At 49.6% G+C, this 19,899-nt stretch overlaps 1 protein-coding gene across 3 annotated transcripts in view; it reads right to left on the reverse strand.

Moving 5' to 3' along the window:
* Window positions 1–19,899, reverse strand: part of CDC42BPB (CDC42 binding protein kinase beta) — a 113,375-nt gene that overhangs the window by 49,531 nt on the left and 43,945 nt on the right. For 2 of the 3 annotated variants that reach the window (XR_014015359.1, XM_081228190.1), the window contains exons 2-6: window positions 19,432–19,523; window positions 14,658–14,747; window positions 13,177–13,260; window positions 9,277–9,372; window positions 1,854–2,002 (exon numbers count right to left, since the gene is read on the reverse strand). Coding sequence is in view for 2 of the 3 variants with exons in the window: in XM_081228190.1 (XP_081084316.1) it covers window positions 1,854–2,002; window positions 9,277–9,372; window positions 13,177–13,260; window positions 14,658–14,747; window positions 19,432–19,523 (511 nt within the window). In the remaining variant the exon portion in view is untranslated. The remainder of the gene's footprint in view (window positions 1–1,853; window positions 2,003–9,276; window positions 9,373–13,176; window positions 13,261–14,657; window positions 14,748–19,431; window positions 19,524–19,899) is intronic. The other variant, XM_081228191.1, reaches the window with a different exon arrangement.

Genomic DNA, 19,899 nt, shown 5'->3' on the forward strand with positions numbered 1-19,899 from the left:
CCAGGGCAATGAGGTCACACTCTTGGCAGGACTTGAAGGGCTGTTACTTTGACACTGGGAGCCATTGCTACCCTCAGAGCAGGAGCTGCGTCTGCTTAGGAAAATCCCTGACAGGCTCAGAGGCTCAGCCCGACCACAGTGCAAGGTCAGGGGACTCATGACAGCTGCAAACCTCTCGACGGCAACACTGAATTCCACACGGGATCATCTATCAGTCACGTATGTGAATGGAATTAAGATGCTCCTCTCAAAAAAATTATTTCACACACCTCCTTTTCCAGAAACTGCTGGAGGATACGTGCCACCAAATCAAAAGAATAAACCAAGAAAGAGAAAGACGCACGACTCAGAAAACAAGGGAGCCCATCCCAGGGAGACGGGAAGAGAACCTCTCCACTCAAAAAGAAACCTCAGGATGAGAGCCACCAGAGCAGGAAGGCGTGGGAAAGACAGAAGGGATGGATCCAGGAAGGGAGACTGAGGATGGCTGGTGTGTCTGAACGTACAGAGCTTTATAATTAGGTCACGATATTTGGGGATAGTTAGTGGCAGCTACACAGAGAAGTAGCCAAAGAAAAAACAGTGCAATTATTAACTCCAGAGGAAACACAACTTTATAGAGGAAGTGTAACTATTTATACCACAAGGCTCATCTGTAATATTTACACAGTATATTATAAACACCAAACACTGATCTAACCAGAAGTTATTACATTTGACCCCAGAACAACACCGGGGCTGGGGTGCCAACCTCTGCGCAGTTGAAAATCTTGAGTATAATTTCACAGTCGGCCCTCCATACCCATGGGTCTGCACCCACAGACCGTGTAGGACTGTAGTATGTACTTAGTGAAAGAAATCTGAGTATAAGCGGACCCGTGTAGTTCAAACCCATGTTGTTCAAGGGCCAACTGCATTTTACTAACTGGGGCCAGATGGGAGAGGGAAGTTTGAGAGTCTGTGTGGGAGACACAGGGACGAGAGAGCGATGTACTTACCGGTGTCAAAGAGTCAAATCTCCATTTCCATAGACGTGGTCTAAGACCTCCCCAGCCCCCACACAAAGTGAAACAGCAACAGAAGCCCGTTATTTAGAAATAGGAAAGTAAACAGAAGAAACAAGTAAAAATTATCCATCATTACCTATGGCAAGGGGCATCAGGGAGGGGGATGGCTGGAGACTCACGTTCTGTTATAAGCCCTGGACAACTATTTGACTTTTTAAAGCTACTGCTGTGAAATACTTTGATAAAAATAAGTAAAACAGAACAAAACCAACAAAACCCCACCCAAACCCCACAGGACGAAAGCACTGTCTGAAATGGCAGAATGAGACTGACACAGAGGCACAGGCTGGCTGAGGCACTAAGGCGGCTGTCCTGGCCGGGGAGGGGGGAGGGGGGAGGGCAGGAGGGGGCCCCACCCCAACCTGACATGCAAGGGCAGTTACACTCACTCAGTTCAAGTCCTTTACGATGCTGTGATGTGAGCCCCTCTCCTCAACCCAAGCCCCCTTTCCTGAGTGTTTTATGGGTGATTGAGGCATGAGCTCTGGGGGGTGGGCAGAGGAGAACATACGCCAATGGCAGCTAAATATCAAAAGACAAGGTGACTTCAGCTGACAGCAATTAGAGCGTCACAACAGTCACATAAAGCTTGGGTCTCCTGGGAGCCAGGTGCTGGGGTGTAAAGCAGCGACCTGGTAAGGCATCCTGCACCATGGCAGTCAAAGGGAGGACCCACTAACCGCACGACTTCCCTGCATAGCCTGGAACTATGACTTAGGGGACTCTGAAAGGAATATCCTGACACATTAAAGGTGATTTCCATAAAATATATAACAAGGTGATTACCTGTGCACGTAATGAAGCTGATGGATGGAATCAATAGCCAACACCATTTCACCAATGTAGAATCTTGCCATATCTTCTGGAAGCTTGTCCTCAAATTTACTGAGCAGGGTCAGTAAATCACCACCCACGTAATAATCCATGACTAAGTACTACAATTGGGAAGAGAAGGGCAGAGAAGACGACATTCAGTCACCACGAAACCTAACAACCAAAGGTCAGCTTCCACTGCAGGAGCTCTGGACGCCTCGAGTCCGGGTGGACGGCTTCCTGCTGTTCCTGTCACCCAGGACTTCCCCCCGGAACAAGGACCCTGATGGACCATAACGCTGCTGTAGTTGAGAAGAGATTTCAGTAAATACTTATTCTTCTTGTCAATAAAATTTCTACCTGTACAACACAATCAGATGGTATCAATATAGAAGTCAAATTCTATTTATAAACTGATGAAAGGACCACTGGTTTCTTTTTTTTTTTTTTTGGATTTTATTTATTTTTATACAGCAGGTTCTTATTAGTTATCTACTTTATACATATTAATGTATGTATGTCAATCCCAACCTCCCAATTCATCCCACCCCCACCCCCCCGCCCTCCCCCCTTGGTGTCCATGTAAGGAGACACCTGTGTCTCTATTTCTGCCTTGCAAACTGGTTCATCTGTACCATTTTTCTAGATTCCACAGGTATGTGTTAATATATTTGTTTTTCTCTTTCTGACTTACTTCACTCTGTATGACAGTCTCTAGGTCCATCCATGTCTCTACAAATGACCAAATTTCGTTCCTTTTTAATGGCTGAATAATATACAAGATATTGTTGTGGGGTTTTTTTTGCCACACCGGGCGGCATACGGGATCTTAGCTCCCCGACCAGGGATTGAACCTGCACCCTCTGCAACAGAGGCACAGAGTCTTAACCACTGGGCCACCAGGGAAGCCCCCGAAAGGGCTGCTGATTTCTTGGTATCGTTAAATCTTCCTATGTAAACTAGCAGTGTTATTATTTTTGATTTGTACAAACCATTTTTTCATATTCTTCAGAAATATTTTACCCCAATCCCCTTCATTTTTATTGAATGACTCTTTAAATTCTATAGTGCTTTACAATTTTCAAGTTTCACACACATATTCTCATATAATCCCACAGAAACCCCCTTTTCAATTCCCTACCCCTATACTGCCCCTCTCCCTTCCCTCTCCCCAATGGTAACCATTAGTTTGTTCTATATATCTGTGAGTCTGCTTTTTTGTTATATTTACTAGTCTGTTGTATTTTTTAGATTCCACATATAAGTGATATCATACAATATTTGTCTTTCTCTGACTTATTTCACTTAGCATAATACCCTCCCATCCACCCATGCTGCTACAAATGGCAAAATTTCATTCTTTCTTATGGCTGAGTAGTATTCCATTATATATATATGTTATATACATATATACATCTTCTTTATCCATTCATCTGTTGATGGACGCCTAGGCTGGCAATTGTAACAAAAAAAAAAAATGCTGCTATGAACACTGGGGTGCATATATCTTTTCAAATTTGTGTTTTTGGTGGAGGTTTTTTTGGATATATACCCAGGAGTGGAATTGCTGGGTCATATAGTAATTCTATTTTTAGCTTTTTGAGAAAATGCCATAGTGTTCTCCATAGTGGCTGCACCAATTTACATTCTCACCAACAGTGCAGGAGGGCTCTCTCTTCTCCACAACCTTGCCAACGTTTCATTATTTGTGTTCTTTTGGATGATAGCCATTCTGACAGGTGTGAGGTGATATCTCACTGTGGTTTTGATTTGCATTTCCCTGATGATTAGCGATGTTGTGCGTCTTTTCATGTGCCTGTTGGCCATCCGCATTTCCTCTTTGGAAAAATGTCTAATCAGTTCTTCCACCCCCCTTTTTTTTTTATTTATTTTGGCTGTGTTGGGTCTTCATTGCTGCGTGAGGGCTTTCTTAGTTGCGGTGTGCGGGCTTCTCATTGCGGTGGCTTCTCTTGCTGCAGAGCACGGGCTCTAGGCGTGCAGGCTTCATTAGCTGCAGCACAGGGCTCAGTAGTTGTGGCTCGTGGGCTCTAGAGCACAGGCTCAGTAGTTGTGGCACATGGGCTTAGTTGCTCCGCAGCATGTGGGATCTTCCCAGACCAGGGATCAAACCCGTGTGTCCCCTGCACTGGCAGGTGGATTCCTAACCACTGTGCCACCAGGGAAGTTCCCTTCCGCCCATTTTTTAATCAGGTTAAAGAAGAATAAACAAATAATAATATTTTCAAAATGTCTGAAGAAAAAAACAGAATGAAGTCCCATAACATACATTATAAAGAACTGAAAATTAAAATAGTTTTGTGTTGATTCACGGATATAGTGAGAGACTAATGAAATACAAAATTCAAAAGGAAAATAAATGTATATGGAAATTTCACCTACAGTAAAGGCAGGAGAGGAAAGAGCAGATGCAGATTCACGGTGTCTCACTGGAGACCCCAGCCCATGGGTAGGCAGCTGAGCCTCCATCTCCCCAAGTGTCTGCTCCCCGAAGGGCTGGTGTTTCTACACGTGCAGGGAAGATATTCCACGTTTGAGAAAGGGCATCCGGGGCTATGGTCTGACGGGTGTCTCCGCTGGCTCAGCACACACTGTACACCCTGTTCTCAGGGCCATGCTGCTGTCCCCGGTGAGCTGAGCTGTCACTGCCATCAGTAAAGCTCTGTCACCTGCACCTGACCCGCTTTCTCTGCCAGGAAACCTCGGGAATGGCCACACCTCATGTGAGTGATTCCAACAGTTGATGACCTGCCTGATTCCGACTCTGGGGGGGGCCCGACTCCCCCAGGGCCATGGGTGGTAAGAGTCTGCGATCGGTCCAGGGAGGGACCAAGCGTGTTGGGACGTGGGGGCAGGACATCCCAACACTTGGATACTCTTTGTCTAGACCACAAACTGGCACAGGCAGAAGATGCCAACTTCTTTAAAAAAAAATGTGAAAATAACAAACATCCTTGATTATGAAAAACAGATGATCTTCTTCTGAAGATATGCTAGAATGAAAACTTCCTGGACAGGAACTTTTTCTTTTTCTTTGTGAGAAATCCTCCCCCTCCAAAATTGGAAGGACTTTATAAATCATGTCAAGAGGCACACAGGAACCAGCATAGGCAGAAGACGCCAACTCCTTTAGGAAAAAAAATATGTGGAGATGACAAACATCCTTGATTATGACAGACCATCTTCTTCAGAGCAAATGCTAAGATAATAACTGCCTAGATGGGGAAAATACATATATACACGTACATATATTTAATCAGTGGAAAAAATGACCGAAGGGTTCGACACTCCAGGAAGTGCTCTAAGAGCTAATGGCCTGAAGCGGAAGCACAGATAATACTCCATCAAGTTTTATGTGGTTTAAAACTATCTCTCCAGGTTCTCCTGCCACGCGAAGAGGACACAGGACCAGAGAAGGGAGGTGAATTACCTAGAATCACAAAACCAGTGGCTCTTATTAGAAAAACAGTTTCATGAACAAACTGAAAGGTAAGTTCATATGGGTGCATCCCCATGGAAGGGTCAGACAATGCACTGCTGGAGGGGAAACCAGAGCCCCAAGAGGGAAAAGGCCGAGGCGCTGGGTGTGCTCCCCCAACAGCACTGGGCCGTCCCTTCGCTCAGAGCTCACAGGCCCGGGGCCAGCAGTGTTGGGCAGCCTTCCACCGGAAGACAGCCCCTCTGGCTGCACCCTGAAGGCTACGGTGGAGGAGCCCCAGGGGCTGTGGCGACCCGATGGGGTCATCCCACCAGTCAGAGAGAGACTGGCATAGCCAGAGTCAGGGCGGCAGCCAGCACCCCTACTGCTGGGGCTGCCGAGCAGAGACCGCTGGAGAAGCTGTTCCTTATAGGAACCGCCCCCTTTGATGCTTTTAAGAGACGGATGCTCTGGTCTGAGCAGTTAACTTTTAACCAATGAGCAGAGAGAGGAAATCCCACTCCCCGATGACTCAGCCAGAGAGACAATCCTTTAGTATTACGGAGACCGTAGTACTAAGAGCTACTTAGTAACTATGTAACTATGACGTGCTGTGCCTTCAGGTTCAACGACTTACGGCCACCATCGCTGTTAATCCTCAAAACAGCCCTCACCACAGCTACTGTCATGACCGCGGTTTACAGGTCAGGAAAGGAGGCTTGATGGCGCGGCCTCAGTCACACAGCTGGCAAGTGGCAGAGCTAGGCTGTGAACCCAGGCAACTGGACTCCAGGCCCTTGGTCTTAATTTGAGGCGCAGTGTCTCCTGGGAGAGGGCAGCCATCAGCCTGTGGCCAGGCCTGTCTAAGGAGGAAGCCTCCCCTGCAGACCCCTGCTCTCAACAGCCCTCCCATCCTGCCTCAGAACTCGGCTTTCAAGACTCACCTCACTTGATCCCTCCGCTGAGAAGCTTCCCTGATCTCCCTGCCCCCTCCTGCCCGACGGCAGCCTCAGCTGGGCCTCCCACCCTGGCCTCCTGGCACTGTCGCCCGTCCCTTCCACCCGAGAGCGGCTTCCACGGGTGGGAGTCCTGTCGCTCCCACGCCTGCACAACTCGGTCACACAGACGACTCTCAAAGGCCCTCTGCTCACTCACTCTCTCAATAACAAACTTGTCAGCACCCACTAGGCGACGGGTCCCTCCTCCACGGGGCTGACATCACGTGGGGGGAGGTGGACACAGGAATTCAGAGTGATGGGGACCAGGAAGAAAACCCAACTGTAGGCGTGGGAGGGCCCAACTGGCGGCTCCCGCACACGGGCCACCGCGAGGACCCAGGCCCGGGGGTCTGAAGGGCAGGAGGAAGCCGGCTGGGCCAGGGTCGCCTTCCAGACAAAGGGACCGAGAGGAGCAGGAACGTGGGCCCTGGAGACACGGGAGCAGGAACGTGGGCCCTGGAGACACGGGAACCGGCGACTGGGGCGGCGACTGGGGCAGAGTGCGGCGAGTGCGGACGGGCTGAGGCCAGGCCCCGCGGGCCACGGCGGCGACTTTGGGCTCCACTCTGAGAACCACGAGAAGCTGCACCCTGCTCCACGATTACAGCTTCCTCTGGCTGCCCTGTGCAGGGCAGACTCGAGGGGGAGGGGGAGGGACGAGAGCAGGACCAGGGAGGGGCCCGGCAGGAGGTGAGGGTGACGGCGCTGGGGAGGGAGCTGGGCAGAGCGCAGGTAATCCGGGGGAGCAGACCACAGCACCTGTGGACGGACACGCGGGTGAGGGAGAGTCGGGTGCCCCTAAAGAAAACAGTGGGAGTGAGGCAAGCGCCACATCTAGCGGAGCTCGACGGCTTCCCTGTCCACCTAGAAATCTGAAAAGAAAAACAGAAGTGTATCACAGCGGTGCCAAATACGACCGATGGGCTCCTGGAAACAAGTTCACGAGCAGAGTGACCTGCAGAGGCTGATGAGGCGGCAAGGAGAAACGTATGTGTGGAATAAGAGAACGCTACCAGTTACGTCCCCCGTCACATAACACAGAACCCTGACTTGAGTCAATAAGGCAACACCCTTTTAGTTACTGGTGAAACAAGTTTAATTTTTACGAAACGCCCAGTCTAGATACCCACAGTAGCAACTCTAACGCAAGCGGGCTCTCTGGGGCGGGCTCCGTGTCACAAAAGACCCCTCACCCCGCTGCGCCCTGCGCCCCAGCAGCACCCAGGCCGCCCACTTCCCGCCTCGTTCCTCCTCACCTCCTCCCCACAAGGCAGGGACTGCCCCTAAAAACGCCACTCGTGGGTGGCAGCGGCAGGGGCCACACCCCGTCTTGCAGCCCCGTGGTCACGCACTAGGAAGGGCCAGGGCCCCTGCCAGCCTCCTCTCTGCAGTTTTCACCGTACGTCTGACTGGGGAGCTCCCAAACTCAAGAAGATGCTCCATCACCAGAATTCCTTACCGGCTGTCCTAACTCGGAATAAGCTGGCAACACGCTATGCTGACTGCAGGGAAAATATGTGAAACAAAAAAAGTTGTCTTCCTTCTGTACAGACCCAGACTAGCATTCCTTAGAGACTTCATTCAGTTCTTATCAAAATAGGAAGTGAACTGGAGACAGTCCACTCAACGCAGGGACACTGGTCCCGGAAGCAACGGGTTATGAAGAGATGGCCCCAGGGCAGGAGGACTCTGCTCTCGGCCAGAGGGAGGGCACCGGGCACCACCTCCTGCCAGAGGGGCCCGGGCTGGGTCCTGGCACAATCCCTGTATCTATCTGTGTGATAAGCTTAGACAAATGACTTCCTCCCTCCTTGCCCCAGACCCCATTCATAAAATGGTGAAAAATCATGAGTGCCTAACTCACTTGGCCACCGGGAAGACTGACCACGATAACCCATAGGCTGTGCTCAATAAACCCCCCAGCTGCCCCTTCCATCAAAACACATATTTTTTCAATCTAAATAAAGAGTATAACAAACTATTTTACCTAATCCTAGACTACTGAACCTAAGGGATTTCTCTGATGTCTGCAAGAGATTATTTTAAGATAAATAAAAGAAATCCTCCATGACTCCACTCGTTGTAAGCAAACGGAGCCCACTACTGAGAGTGAACTTACAAGTCAGCTGTTCTTGAGAACACAGCCGAGGCCCCTGCCTTCGAAGCCCCGTGCGGCCACTGCTGGGGAAACGTGCCAGCTGTGCCTCGGCCGGAGGAGCTGGGCTGAGACTGGCTTCCCTGAGGTCTGCGCAGGCCCCGTCTACCCAGAGCTCCACAATGCAGACATTTTTAGGTTTAGGCAAACCTGGAAAGTCATTCTCAGAGTTAAAAGTCCTAACAAAGCAGTCGTGAGTCACTCAGGGCCTGAGGCAAAAGCCTGGTTTCCCTTTCACTCCGAACTGGTTGTCTTGCATCTGTTCTACTAGGCGTCCGAGCGCAACTCTACTCACACACGTGAATCACAAAGCTGATTAGCCTACACTGCAAGTGAGCCCCAGCTCCAATCAGAACAAACAGGTGACAAGAACAAGGGGACCAAGAGTCACCCCAAAACCTGTGTCAGCGGCTCCAGTGGGGAGGGCTGCAAACCAGCACATGCCACCCGACCTGGCCGTCAGGGAAACGTGGCAGAAACACCCACTCAGTTAAAGGGTCAAACATTTTAAATCCCCACAGCAATTTCTTATACTTTTACGTAATTCAAGATAGAAAATGTTTTAAACCCCCACTTTATAATAAACCAAGTGAATAAAATAAGCACCTTATCTAGTGATTAGAGGGAAAAAGTCCACCTGATGATTACATGAAAACAAACCCTCAGTTTTATCTGTCAAATATACATTTAAGCAACGACAGTTCCAAAGTGTCTCACTCATTTTTTAGTGGCAGCACAAAGGAATCGAAACACTTCAGTGAGATGCCATTTGATAGAGTCCTTAAGTTCTTGGTGACCCACACCTACCAGGTAATTTTCATCCTGAAAGGCATAGTGCAGCGTGGTGATCCACTGACAGTCCCCATTCACCAGCACATCGCGTTCTTCCCGGAAACAAGCCGTCTGTAAAGAATTGGGGAGAAAGTCGGTCTGTGTCCATCGGGAAAGTGCCCTGCAGAGCACAGTCCCAAGCAGAAAGAGGCTCTGGAGACAGTGTCCCCTGTCCTCTGGGACGCAGGGACCCAGGCGCACCGCCGCCTCCTGGCACCAGCTGAACCTCTGCTCTCTCCTGCTCCTGCAGCCCGACCCTCACCCCGGTGCACCAAGGGCCGCTGAGAACTCACCTCCCCACCTGGGGCTCGCACCCACCCTCCCACACACGCTGCTTCCAGGGCCAGCACGCCAGGTCCACCCCAGCTCACGCGTGCGTTTCAGCTACAGCTTCTGAGCTGCCCCCCATTCCAGCGTCGCCGACTTCTCGGCGCAGCCTGTGGTGTGGCTGCCCCTCATGTCCCGTCCCCTCCACCCCACCCCCATCGCAGGACTACAGTTCAGGAGCCACACGGCTGGCAGGACAGGGCACAAACCTGCTTACTGATCTGAGTTACAGATCTGGGTCAGTTATTTTCAAGAAATGTGATTTATTTACAGTATACTGATGCACACGATCCTAACAGGATTCTACTATGAAGATTCATGGCCTGTAGCACACGGGCAAAAGGCCGTCTTCTAGGCTGCTGTGGGTTTGTTTTTTTTTTAAGAGCTTTAATACACAGGTAGAATCCGTATTTAAAAGGAACCAGGTCTTTGGCATAATTATAATAAGACATCCTCTTTCTGGACCACAGAAGATTTTAACTCCTCCTTGTATTTCCAACTTGCAAAGCTTAAGAAAAATAACAGCACCCCTAGGGGAGGGTTTGCACACACAGCACCGCAGCAAGCTCTCCACCTGTTCTCTCAGGGAGTCTCCTGGTGACCTTTAGAACTTGTTTTTCTACAAGTTTTTCTTTTCTAAACTTTTAAAGAGTTTTTTTCCTTTGAAAACGGGATTGAGGTAGATGTGTCCCGTTCTCCTAACTGAAGCAGACGAGAGAACTTAACAACGTCCAGATGTGCAGAGACAAGTGGTTCTGAAACTACCATGGCCCCCAGACCACAGGCCTGGGGAAGGGACACAGAAAGAAAACCTGAGTCCTGGGGCCGGGGCCAGCCCAGAACCCCCAGTGTCTGGAACACTGTTTCCACCAGATTCTGATCCACATCCTCAAGTGCCAAACTAACAACACTCAGCATAAAGCCCGTTCTAAAACCGGGATCGCCAGTATGGTACCCACAGAGAGGAAATATACATACTGTTCAGTAGTTTTAAGAGCAGATAAACTTTCTAATGTTTTTTTTTATGACCAAAAAAAAAAAAGAACTAAAAGCCCAGCCTGGTCTACAAGTTATGAACTTCCATTGCTTAGTGACTTTTCTACTGCCAACTCTTGTTGAATTCATGCTTTTAAAGATGAGTTTTTGAAGTCAATATTATAAAATTAAAAGTTTAAAATAAGCCTACTAAGGGCTTCCCTGGTGGCATAGTGGTTAAGAATCCACCTGCCAATGCAGGGAACACGGGTTCGAGCCCTGGTCCGGGAAGATCTCACATGCCGTGGATCCCACTAAGCCCGTGCGCCACAACTACTGCACCTGCACTCTAGAGCCCGTGAACCACAACTACTGAGCCCATGTGCCACAACTACTGAAGCCCACGTGCCTAGAGCCTGTGCTCCACAACAAGAGAAGCCACAATGAAAAGCCCACACACTGCAACGAGGCGTAGCCCCTACTCGATGCAACCAAAGAAAGCCCGCATGCAGCAACGAAGACCCAATGCAGCCAAAAATAAATAAATAAAATAAATTAAAAAAAATAAAAATACAATACAATAAGCCTACTAAATGAAATGTGAATAAAAAGATAAATTACCTTAACCAGCACTGTATCTATATTACATTTTTGTATGTATCACACACACATATACTTACAGCCCATCGTACACATTCTAGGATAATCACCATGATTAGCAGACAATCTTGGACTTGGTGCTGAGTATGCCACTTAAATAGGTTCTGTGTAACCAGATTTACATTTAAAAAGCAATATTTACTTTTTTAAAATGTACTCACTCACGGTGACATCTGGGTGAATACTGACTAGTATGATAAGGTGAGAATCACCCCTCCCTAACCTGAGGACCTCACACACACTTCACTCCAGAGGTTAACATAACAAGTCATATCACGTATGGCTCAGCAATCACCTTTCAAAAATCAATCACTCCTGTAAAAATATAAACTTCTATAGAATTTGCTACCAGTATTTCTTTCCCCAAACACTTATTCCTTTCCCAACTTTCATGCAACAGTAGCTTTTTTCCCCCACAAGAGAACTGCTTCAGTGATTTTCCTGTGTTTGCCAACACGCCAGTGATGACATGAAGACGGGCTGCCAGGGCCAAGGCTGCAGCACGAGGTGAGGAAGGTGATGGGTGAGGATGGCGGGGAGGACACCAGCGGAGCCAAGAGGGACGGAGGCTCGGAAGGGGGTGGCTGAGGCCGAGTCATGGGCCACCCACATTTCGAGCCCTGGTGGCTGCAAAACTGGTGACGACTCAGTCAACCAACATGCATTTATTGAGCAATAAACAGGTGTAAGACCCGTGCTGGGTGCCACAGCTGCAAAGAGGAAACGGGTGTAGACAGGGAAGGAGGAAAAGCCACACACAGTTTAACATGATGAACCTGAGACGCCGGGGCGGGGATGCTGAAGCAGAAGTCCCTGGCGAGGGAGGGAAAACCTGAGCTCAGGAGAGCCACGTGGCCTCAGTGAGAGGCGTGTGTACTGTCCGCACAAGGTGGTGACTGTCATCGGCAGGTAAAAATCCAGAACAAAAGAGGAAAGGGCCACCTAGAATCACAAGGAGGGTTTAGTGACAGGATGAGAGAGTCCAGAAACCACAGAAGGAATGTCCAAAGGAGGAGGTGGCCGATTCTGGAGGGGAGAGCCCCGGGCAAACAAAAGGCAGCAGCGGTGTGAGGAGGGGAACAGCAGCTTGCGCGCAGAGCGGGCACTGAGCCAATCAGAGGACAAAGGACAGTGACGGGGCAGCTCAGAAAGGACAAAGCCAGGAGGCTGATGGCAACGTGCCCTTGGAAAGGAAGGACCCTTGGCTCCGAGGCGAATGTGAAATGGAGGAACACACAGGGCAGGCGGTACAGACAGACACTGGGAGGCAGTGGAGGTGAGTCTGGTGAGGACCAGAGGGAGAACCTGTGTCTCAGTGGGGGCTGGGCGTGGGGCTGGGGAGAGCGGGGTCGGGGGCACGAAACAGCCGCCACAGGGATGGACGAAGAAGAAAGAAAAAGCGGGTCAGAGGCTGCCATGCAGCAGCCATCTACTTTTATTTATAATCTTCACTCCCCTCGAGGAGGGACTACAAAACATTTCCAAATTCAATAATTCCTTCTGCAGAGGAAGCAGAATTGAGATAAATGCCTGAAGGGTTTTGTTTTGTTTTTTGTGTTTTTTTGGCCATGCCACAGGCATGCAGGCTTCTAGTTCTCCGACCAGGGATCGAACCCGGGCCCCTTGCAGTAGAAGCGTGGAGCCTTAACCACTGGACCACCAGGAAGTCCCTCCATGGAGGTTTAAACTGCCCCTGCAGACACACCTGAGGGGGAGCTCGTGAGCAGGGCACCTGGTAATGAGTCAACACCAAGGCAGACGGCGCTGGGAGGGGCTGAGGTCCTGTTGACAAAGAGCGGCCTGCTCTTGTCAGGGAAGGAAGGCCCAGATGCAGTCTTACCCAGCTGGGCTTCATCACCCCTTTCCGTACATATAAACCCCTGTTTACTTATTTATTTAATGCTCCACACTTACCTCTGCTCTTTTAAGCATCTCCCACTTGTTGAGGATTTTCATGGCATATATGCGTTCAGTGTTCTTCATTTTGACAACAGCAACCTGCCACACAAATGGGAGTTTAACAAAAATTTAGTTAACGGAACACAAAAGGTCAGCACATTTCATATAATTACAGTGAAATCTTAATTGCCTGGAAACCCTGGAAATTCACCTGTTAAGGAAAGTAAAGTTTTCTATGTGAATAAAGATTTGCCCTTTTAAGCATCAAAACTTGATTTTAACTACACTGCAGCTTGAATGATCTCACCTGCTCAGTCCGAAATGCTTCAGTGCTGAGCACCGGTGCACACGGGGGTCTGCTGGCCTCTACTCTGGTGTGTCTGGGGATTTTCACGGTAAAGTGGCTCCCAAGCTCCCCTCCTGCATTCAAAGGCTCCATCCCCGCTCACGCCTACCCGCCTCCACCGATGCCCGTGTCCACCTCTCATGCCACAGCCAGCCTTTGCACGTGCCCAGGCTTAACTCCGGGATCTTTTCTTCACTGGGTTGGTGAGTATCTAGGGGGGCTCTGGAGTGTAACTTGGGCAAATTCACTTCTTTGTGCCTCAGTTTCTACAACTAGAATGGATAACAGCAGGACTGGCCTAAGATTGCTGTGCGGATCAAATGAGTCAACACAGTTAACGTGCTCAGAATGGTTAGGCACATAGTTATTAGCCCTTAGTGTGCTGGCTGTCAGCCATATTCTTCAAGGTACAACTCAAATGCCACCCCTTCCAGGAAGTCCTCTTGGGACTCCTGGTCTTCATCAAATTTCAAGTGAACTCTTCCATTACTACCAACACCAGATGTGATGTCTGCACCACCATATGGTACATCCTACCCTATATAAATCAGTCATTTGTTGACCTAAGTCCCCTTCACAAAACCATAAGCAGGGATAATAACTTCTGAGCCTTTCTGCTGCCAATGGCAGGCAGCCACACAGCAGGGTTGGAACAAAGAGTTCTAAAAGTGAATCACTTACTTCCTTACTTTCTAAACACCACCACCACACAACAACATCGTTGAAGTGACCATGAGAGCTGACACTCACGGACCACTTCCCATGCCCGGAGCTGTGCCAAGCAACGGACCTGCACCCTCTCAGCTAATCGTCTCCAGAGCCCTAGATGGTGGCTATTTCTAATATCCTTACTTTACAGATGTGAAATCTGAGGCGCAGAGGGGTTAAACAACATGCCTAAGAAGCGGCAGAGGCGCATCCTCAGGCGCGTGCCTTTTAGGACTGTGTTATACTGACAGTCACAATTAGATATAATCCTCCCGGAGCCTGATGACGGCGGGCGGGGCTGGGGGTCCACCAGGAACGTGCCCTGACGTGGCCCCAGAGCCTGCAGATGGTCAGAGGCACCTGCCCTCCTCCGCAGGGCTTCCAGCCAGGGCCCCCGCCCACGCGTGCACGGAGACCCCCCTCCGGCATCGCCCTCACTCACCCCTCTCACTGCCACTCCAGGGCACGCCACACCTAAGCTGCTGTCTATCCGCTTCGGTCTTAGAAACCACTGACCAAACTCGCTACGACTCTGAATAAATTAAAAATAAACGGTGCGTAAATAAAGGCTTTGTGGGCTCTCCGACACGTCTAAGAACAAGAATTCTGGGCACACACTTTGTCATCATGTTAGAAGTGTCTATTTCTTCCTGGGAATTAGCTATAATCTAGATAGGTGAGATATTAAGAGTTAAAAAAAAAAAGCCACATAGTAGTTACTACACAAAAGGTCTAAGTTGGCAAGAATGGTAGAGCTGTTAACCTTTGAGGAAAATAATGAAATTCTGAAAATGACGAGGCTCATGAATGATCCAGGTCTTGCTGGAAATGAGACGCCCAACACAGGAAATTTGATTCTTTACAAGAGGCCTATCAGGGCACAGACCATTTCCAGAAAACATGCAAGATGGCTCTGATAAAATACGTAGAAAGAAAAAAGAAATGTATCTGTCCATGGAAAACATGTATCAAACCAAGAATATGTAGACAAGGACTTCCCTGGTGGCACAGTGGTTAAGAATCTGCCTGCCAATGCAGCGGACACGGTTTTGATTCCTGGTTCGGGAAGTTCCCACATGTCGTGGAGCAACTAAGCCCGTGCGCCACAACTACTGAAGCCCGCGCGCCTAGAGCTTGTGCTCCGCAACAAGAGAAGCCACCGCAATGAGAAGCCCGCGCACCACAATCAAGACCCAACGCAGCCAAAAAAAAAGAATAAGTAGACAAGTAAAATTTAATGTTAAAAAACCAAAAACAACAAACCTTCTCTATTGTACAACGACCTATAAAAGAAATAATTTTTAGAGAATCTTGTTTGGTTTACCAGAAGCTTCCTCCTAGCCAAAAACTTAGTCTGAATTCCTTCAAAGAGAGATGATAATCTTACAAATCTCTCCAAAATTAGACACTTAAGTCAAGAAATACAAATCAAAATAGTTTTACAAAACATTAAAAAGTGATTCTGGAACACAACAATTAAGTATAATACCTGATGCTAGCCCAGATCCAGTACAAGAGGGAAAAGGTACAACAAAGAACGTCACTGGGCCACACTGGTATACGACAGGAGATTGGATAAAAAGCACACTATTAGTTCTACATTTAAGTTTATGAACTGTGGTTTTGTCGAAGACCATCCCTATGAGAACAGGAACTAAAGTATTAGGGGTAGAGGGCCTTGCTTGACGTAAGCAACGTATCCACAGTGGTTCAGTAAAAATTACACACACACACACACACACACTCACACACAGGGAGGGAGGGAGGGAGCAAGCTCAAGCGAGAGCAGCACAGCTATAATATGATCAAGAAAATGTGATAAACTGCTAACAAGAGGGAATTTGGGTAAAGGGTTAGGCTGTTTTTGAACCACTGTAGTCATCCAACTGTTCTGTTAATCTGAAACCGATTCTAAACAAAGCTTTCAAAGCTCTGTTTCTTTAAGTCATTCTAGGACCAAGAGAGACGGCGGGGCGCAGTGTCTGGACACACAGGCCTTGGGTCACGCAGGTGGGGTTCAAGTGGCGCCCCCACAGCCCGCCCTGGGGCCAGGCCCCCCGCTCCAGCCTTGACTTCTCATCTTGCCAGTGGGCCAGCGGTGGCCAGTGGCCACGAGGCTTCCAGGCGCTCACATCTGTGAGAGTACGCGAGGCCTGGGCTGCCCGGCGCGCGGTCATCTGCGGGGACCTGCTGTCATGCCGAAAGCATGGCCCTGGGCACCGCAGCCCGGGAGCTGAGGAACGAACCTCCAGAAGGGTGCCAGGGTCTTAGGAACTTCCTGGGCCGCTGTCCCCGAGACGCTGAGGGGAGGACGAAGGTGTTCTCAAAGCCACTGTGCTCCAGAAAAAAGGGCAATGCCCCAGGACTCCCATCCTTGTTTGAATAATAATCTAGAAACGTTTTGCTAAACTCCACTGAGGTAAGCGTTTCATACACTCCCCTCAAATTGGACTCCACTAGCTCTTTCTCAGGGACAGGGCTCTTGAGCAGCCCGTGCCATGGTCTCAGCAGCACAGGTACAGACACCTGTGCACCAAGGCGGGGGGGCAGGGGGCGCACACAGACTCTCACCCTTCCCTGGCATGTCATTCAATCAGAACCGTATGTGAAGAACACCCTGGATGCAACAATGATTAAGGGTATCCTCACTTCTGTGATCCACCTGGTGCTGTCAGAGACAGAGACGCTGCAGTTGGCCGCATTTCAGGTACATGATGACGAGACTACCCCGGGGAGGCAGCGCGGTGGCGGGAATACAAGCCACAGAGCCCGGAATTCTAGTCGTGGCAGGAAGGCTGGCGCTCGTGTGCAGGGGACCCAGAATGGCCACGGGGCCAGAGCAGTTGGGCAAGGAGGGCTGGCGTGCTGAGCGCAGGCCACAGGGCCCAGGGAGAGACGATGGAGGGGGAGGGGGAGGGGATGCACAAAGCAGCTGCGAAAGCCTGGAGAGGGAGCAAAGGCAAAGGGGGGGCTCCGAGAACACGCTCTCTTAACTTGGGAAGAGCTAAAAAGTGATCAATGTTATCTTCTTTAAACTCAGGAACTGCGTTTCACATCAAGTCCTTTGGCAAAGAAGAGCACTAAAAGTAACCGCCAGCTGTTCTGACACAGCAATGCTCTCTCCTGTGCTTTCTTTCTTCCTCCCAAAGGCCGCCCGGCTCCTGCCCCCGAGTCTCTCCCTGCCCCTGGCCCCCAACACCCTAACGGGCTCGCTGTCACTGCAGAGCTCCACGTCGGCCCGGGCCTTGCTCAGCGCTGTGTCCAGCAGCCTGGCACAGCTCCTGGTACAAGGGGGCCGGTCGGTGAAAGTACACAGCGAGCTGAACTGGGTTTAGCTTTCAAAGGCTTTCTCTTTCTTCTCACTGAGCAACAACAAAAACCTTCCCTTACCTCATCACATCCTACCTAGAGCTCAGAGATCTGTTATTTCTATGCAGAACTCAATTTTTTCCCTGTTGGTGGCCATCGGGAGAGTGGCCACCTGGGGAAGGGTGGGGCTTACAGGAGGTGGAGGCTCTGGAAAGAAACAGGAAGGAACTTTCTGGGGAATAGAAATGCTCTATATAGACTGGGGTGCTGCTTACACAGGTGTAGACATCTGTCATAACTCAAACCATATACCTAGATCTGTGCGTTTTACATGTAAGTATACCTTAATATTTAAAAACAAAAACCCGGGCTTCCCTGGTGGCGCAGTGGTTGAGAGACCACCTGCCGACGCAGGGGACACGGGTTCGTGCCCCGGTCCAGGAAGATCCCACATGTTGCGGAGCGGCTGGGCCCGTGAGCCACGGCCGCTGAGCCTGCGCTCCACAACGGGAGAGGCTGCAACGGTGAGAGGCCCGTGTACCGCAAACAAAACAAAACAAAACAAAAAACCAACAACCTCCCTGTCCCGTCCCAGCCCAGAGCTGAATTCAGACGGGGAGTCCTAGATCCAGGGTCGTTCCGAGGTCGGCCTGGGAGGAGATGCCGTCCCAGAGGACAAGGCTGCCACCAAAGCAGCCCCCCGGTGGCGCTACTTCCCCTCCACCCACTCCTTGGTGAGATTCACTCTTAGCAGTGGGCTGGGGAAGGGGTGGGTATGAAGACCAGGCTGGGTGAGGGAGAGGAGGGTACGAGGACAAGAGACGGGGCTCGCCGCAGAACGCGGGGCTGGGGTCTGATCTGAGGCCAGGGCAGCTTCCAAGGAAGAAATGAGGGCACGACACACAACTGCCCACATTCACTCAGGCAGGCCAGAGCTTTCTCACTCGAGTATTTTGAAAGCATTTTCGTAGGAATGTTTTCTTTTGGTGTATTCTACTGAAGCCCTGCAAATAAAGTAGGGCCCATCAGGTGCTGGTAGCAGAAGAATCACCAAAAATATTGAGCTGTTTGCAAAGACAGATCACAGGCCTGGTTTCCACTCGTGAGCTACTTCAGAACGAAGCAGCTATCTCGTTAAATTCCTGCTTTGCTTTCTTCCACGTATATTTTGCCCAATATGAAGTGTACGCCGTGCACAACAAATGCTGTCTCCCACTCTGCAGCACTTTAGAGTCACGTCCAGCAGGGCTGTGTCGGACAGAGCGCACGCGCTGCCGCACATGACACAGAGCATCTCATTAACCCACACGCACAGCTCCACAGCCTGGGAGTGCCACAGGCGAAACCTAAGGAGAGGAGTTAATGTAGTTCAGTCAAGCGCCTGACGCTAAACACACCCCGGCGGGCTGGGCTAGGCGCGGAGCCGGCAGGAGGGACAGCAGGAGGGACAGCAGCTCCGGGCGGAGCGGACCCCCAGACCCCCGCAGGGCGGGTCACAAGGACCCGGTGCACAAGCTGTTCTCCTCCAGACACAGGCGGCGGGACTCATAATCGCATGAGGACTGACGGACGGTGGACGAGCTACGAACAATGAGCACCACTCTGATGCGACCCTTGTATTTTTTTGAAAACTGCTGCCAAGACTTTTCTTTGATTGACAAACGGATGTTTTTAAAAACTATCTGTCAGAAAGAACTATTTTGGTCAAGACAATTTTCAGGGTAATTCACCAGTCACCAGCTTTTGTTTTTGTTTTTTCTCTCCTTAACTCTATCTTTCAGATTTTATCCACCAAGAACTCTCCAAATGATACCAATAATTTCCTCGTCCCAAAGTCAATGTACAGGACCCTAAAACTGCTAGATGGGAGCTGCTAGGCAAAATGAACAAAAATAAGTTTATCTTACCTCACCAAAAGCACCTCTGCCGATTACTTTAATTATTTCGAAGTCTTCTCGATGAAGTTGCATTTCCTTCACCAGTTGTGTAAATGGTTTAGCTACAAATTAAAAAAAGTAAAATTAACAACTTACTCTAAAAAGTTGACAATAGATAAAAATTTAATTGATTGGGGCATTCCATTAAGTTATACTTTCTTTAGAAAAAACTTTACTTTTTAAATGAGTGAATACTTTTTAAGACACTTAATATGTGTAAAGTCATTAACATTTGGAAAGTCGGTATTTATGCCAAATTAACGTGGATGTTCATACTGGCACCTGTATTTCAATATCTGTTATAACAAATACCATCACAACAAAGATCCCCTGGAAAAATCATGAAAGCTGAGCTCTCCCCGCTGGGCACCCGTCTGTTCTGCAGGGCGGCACAGGCACCGGCTCACCAGGTCCGTGAGCTCTGGGCACCACCTGCCA

The sequence above is a fragment of the Mesoplodon bidens genome (assembly GCF_964165515.1).
Source record: "Mesoplodon bidens genome assembly, chromosome: 3".
Classification (NCBI taxonomy): domain Eukaryota; kingdom Metazoa; phylum Chordata; class Mammalia; order Artiodactyla; family Ziphiidae; genus Mesoplodon; species Mesoplodon bidens.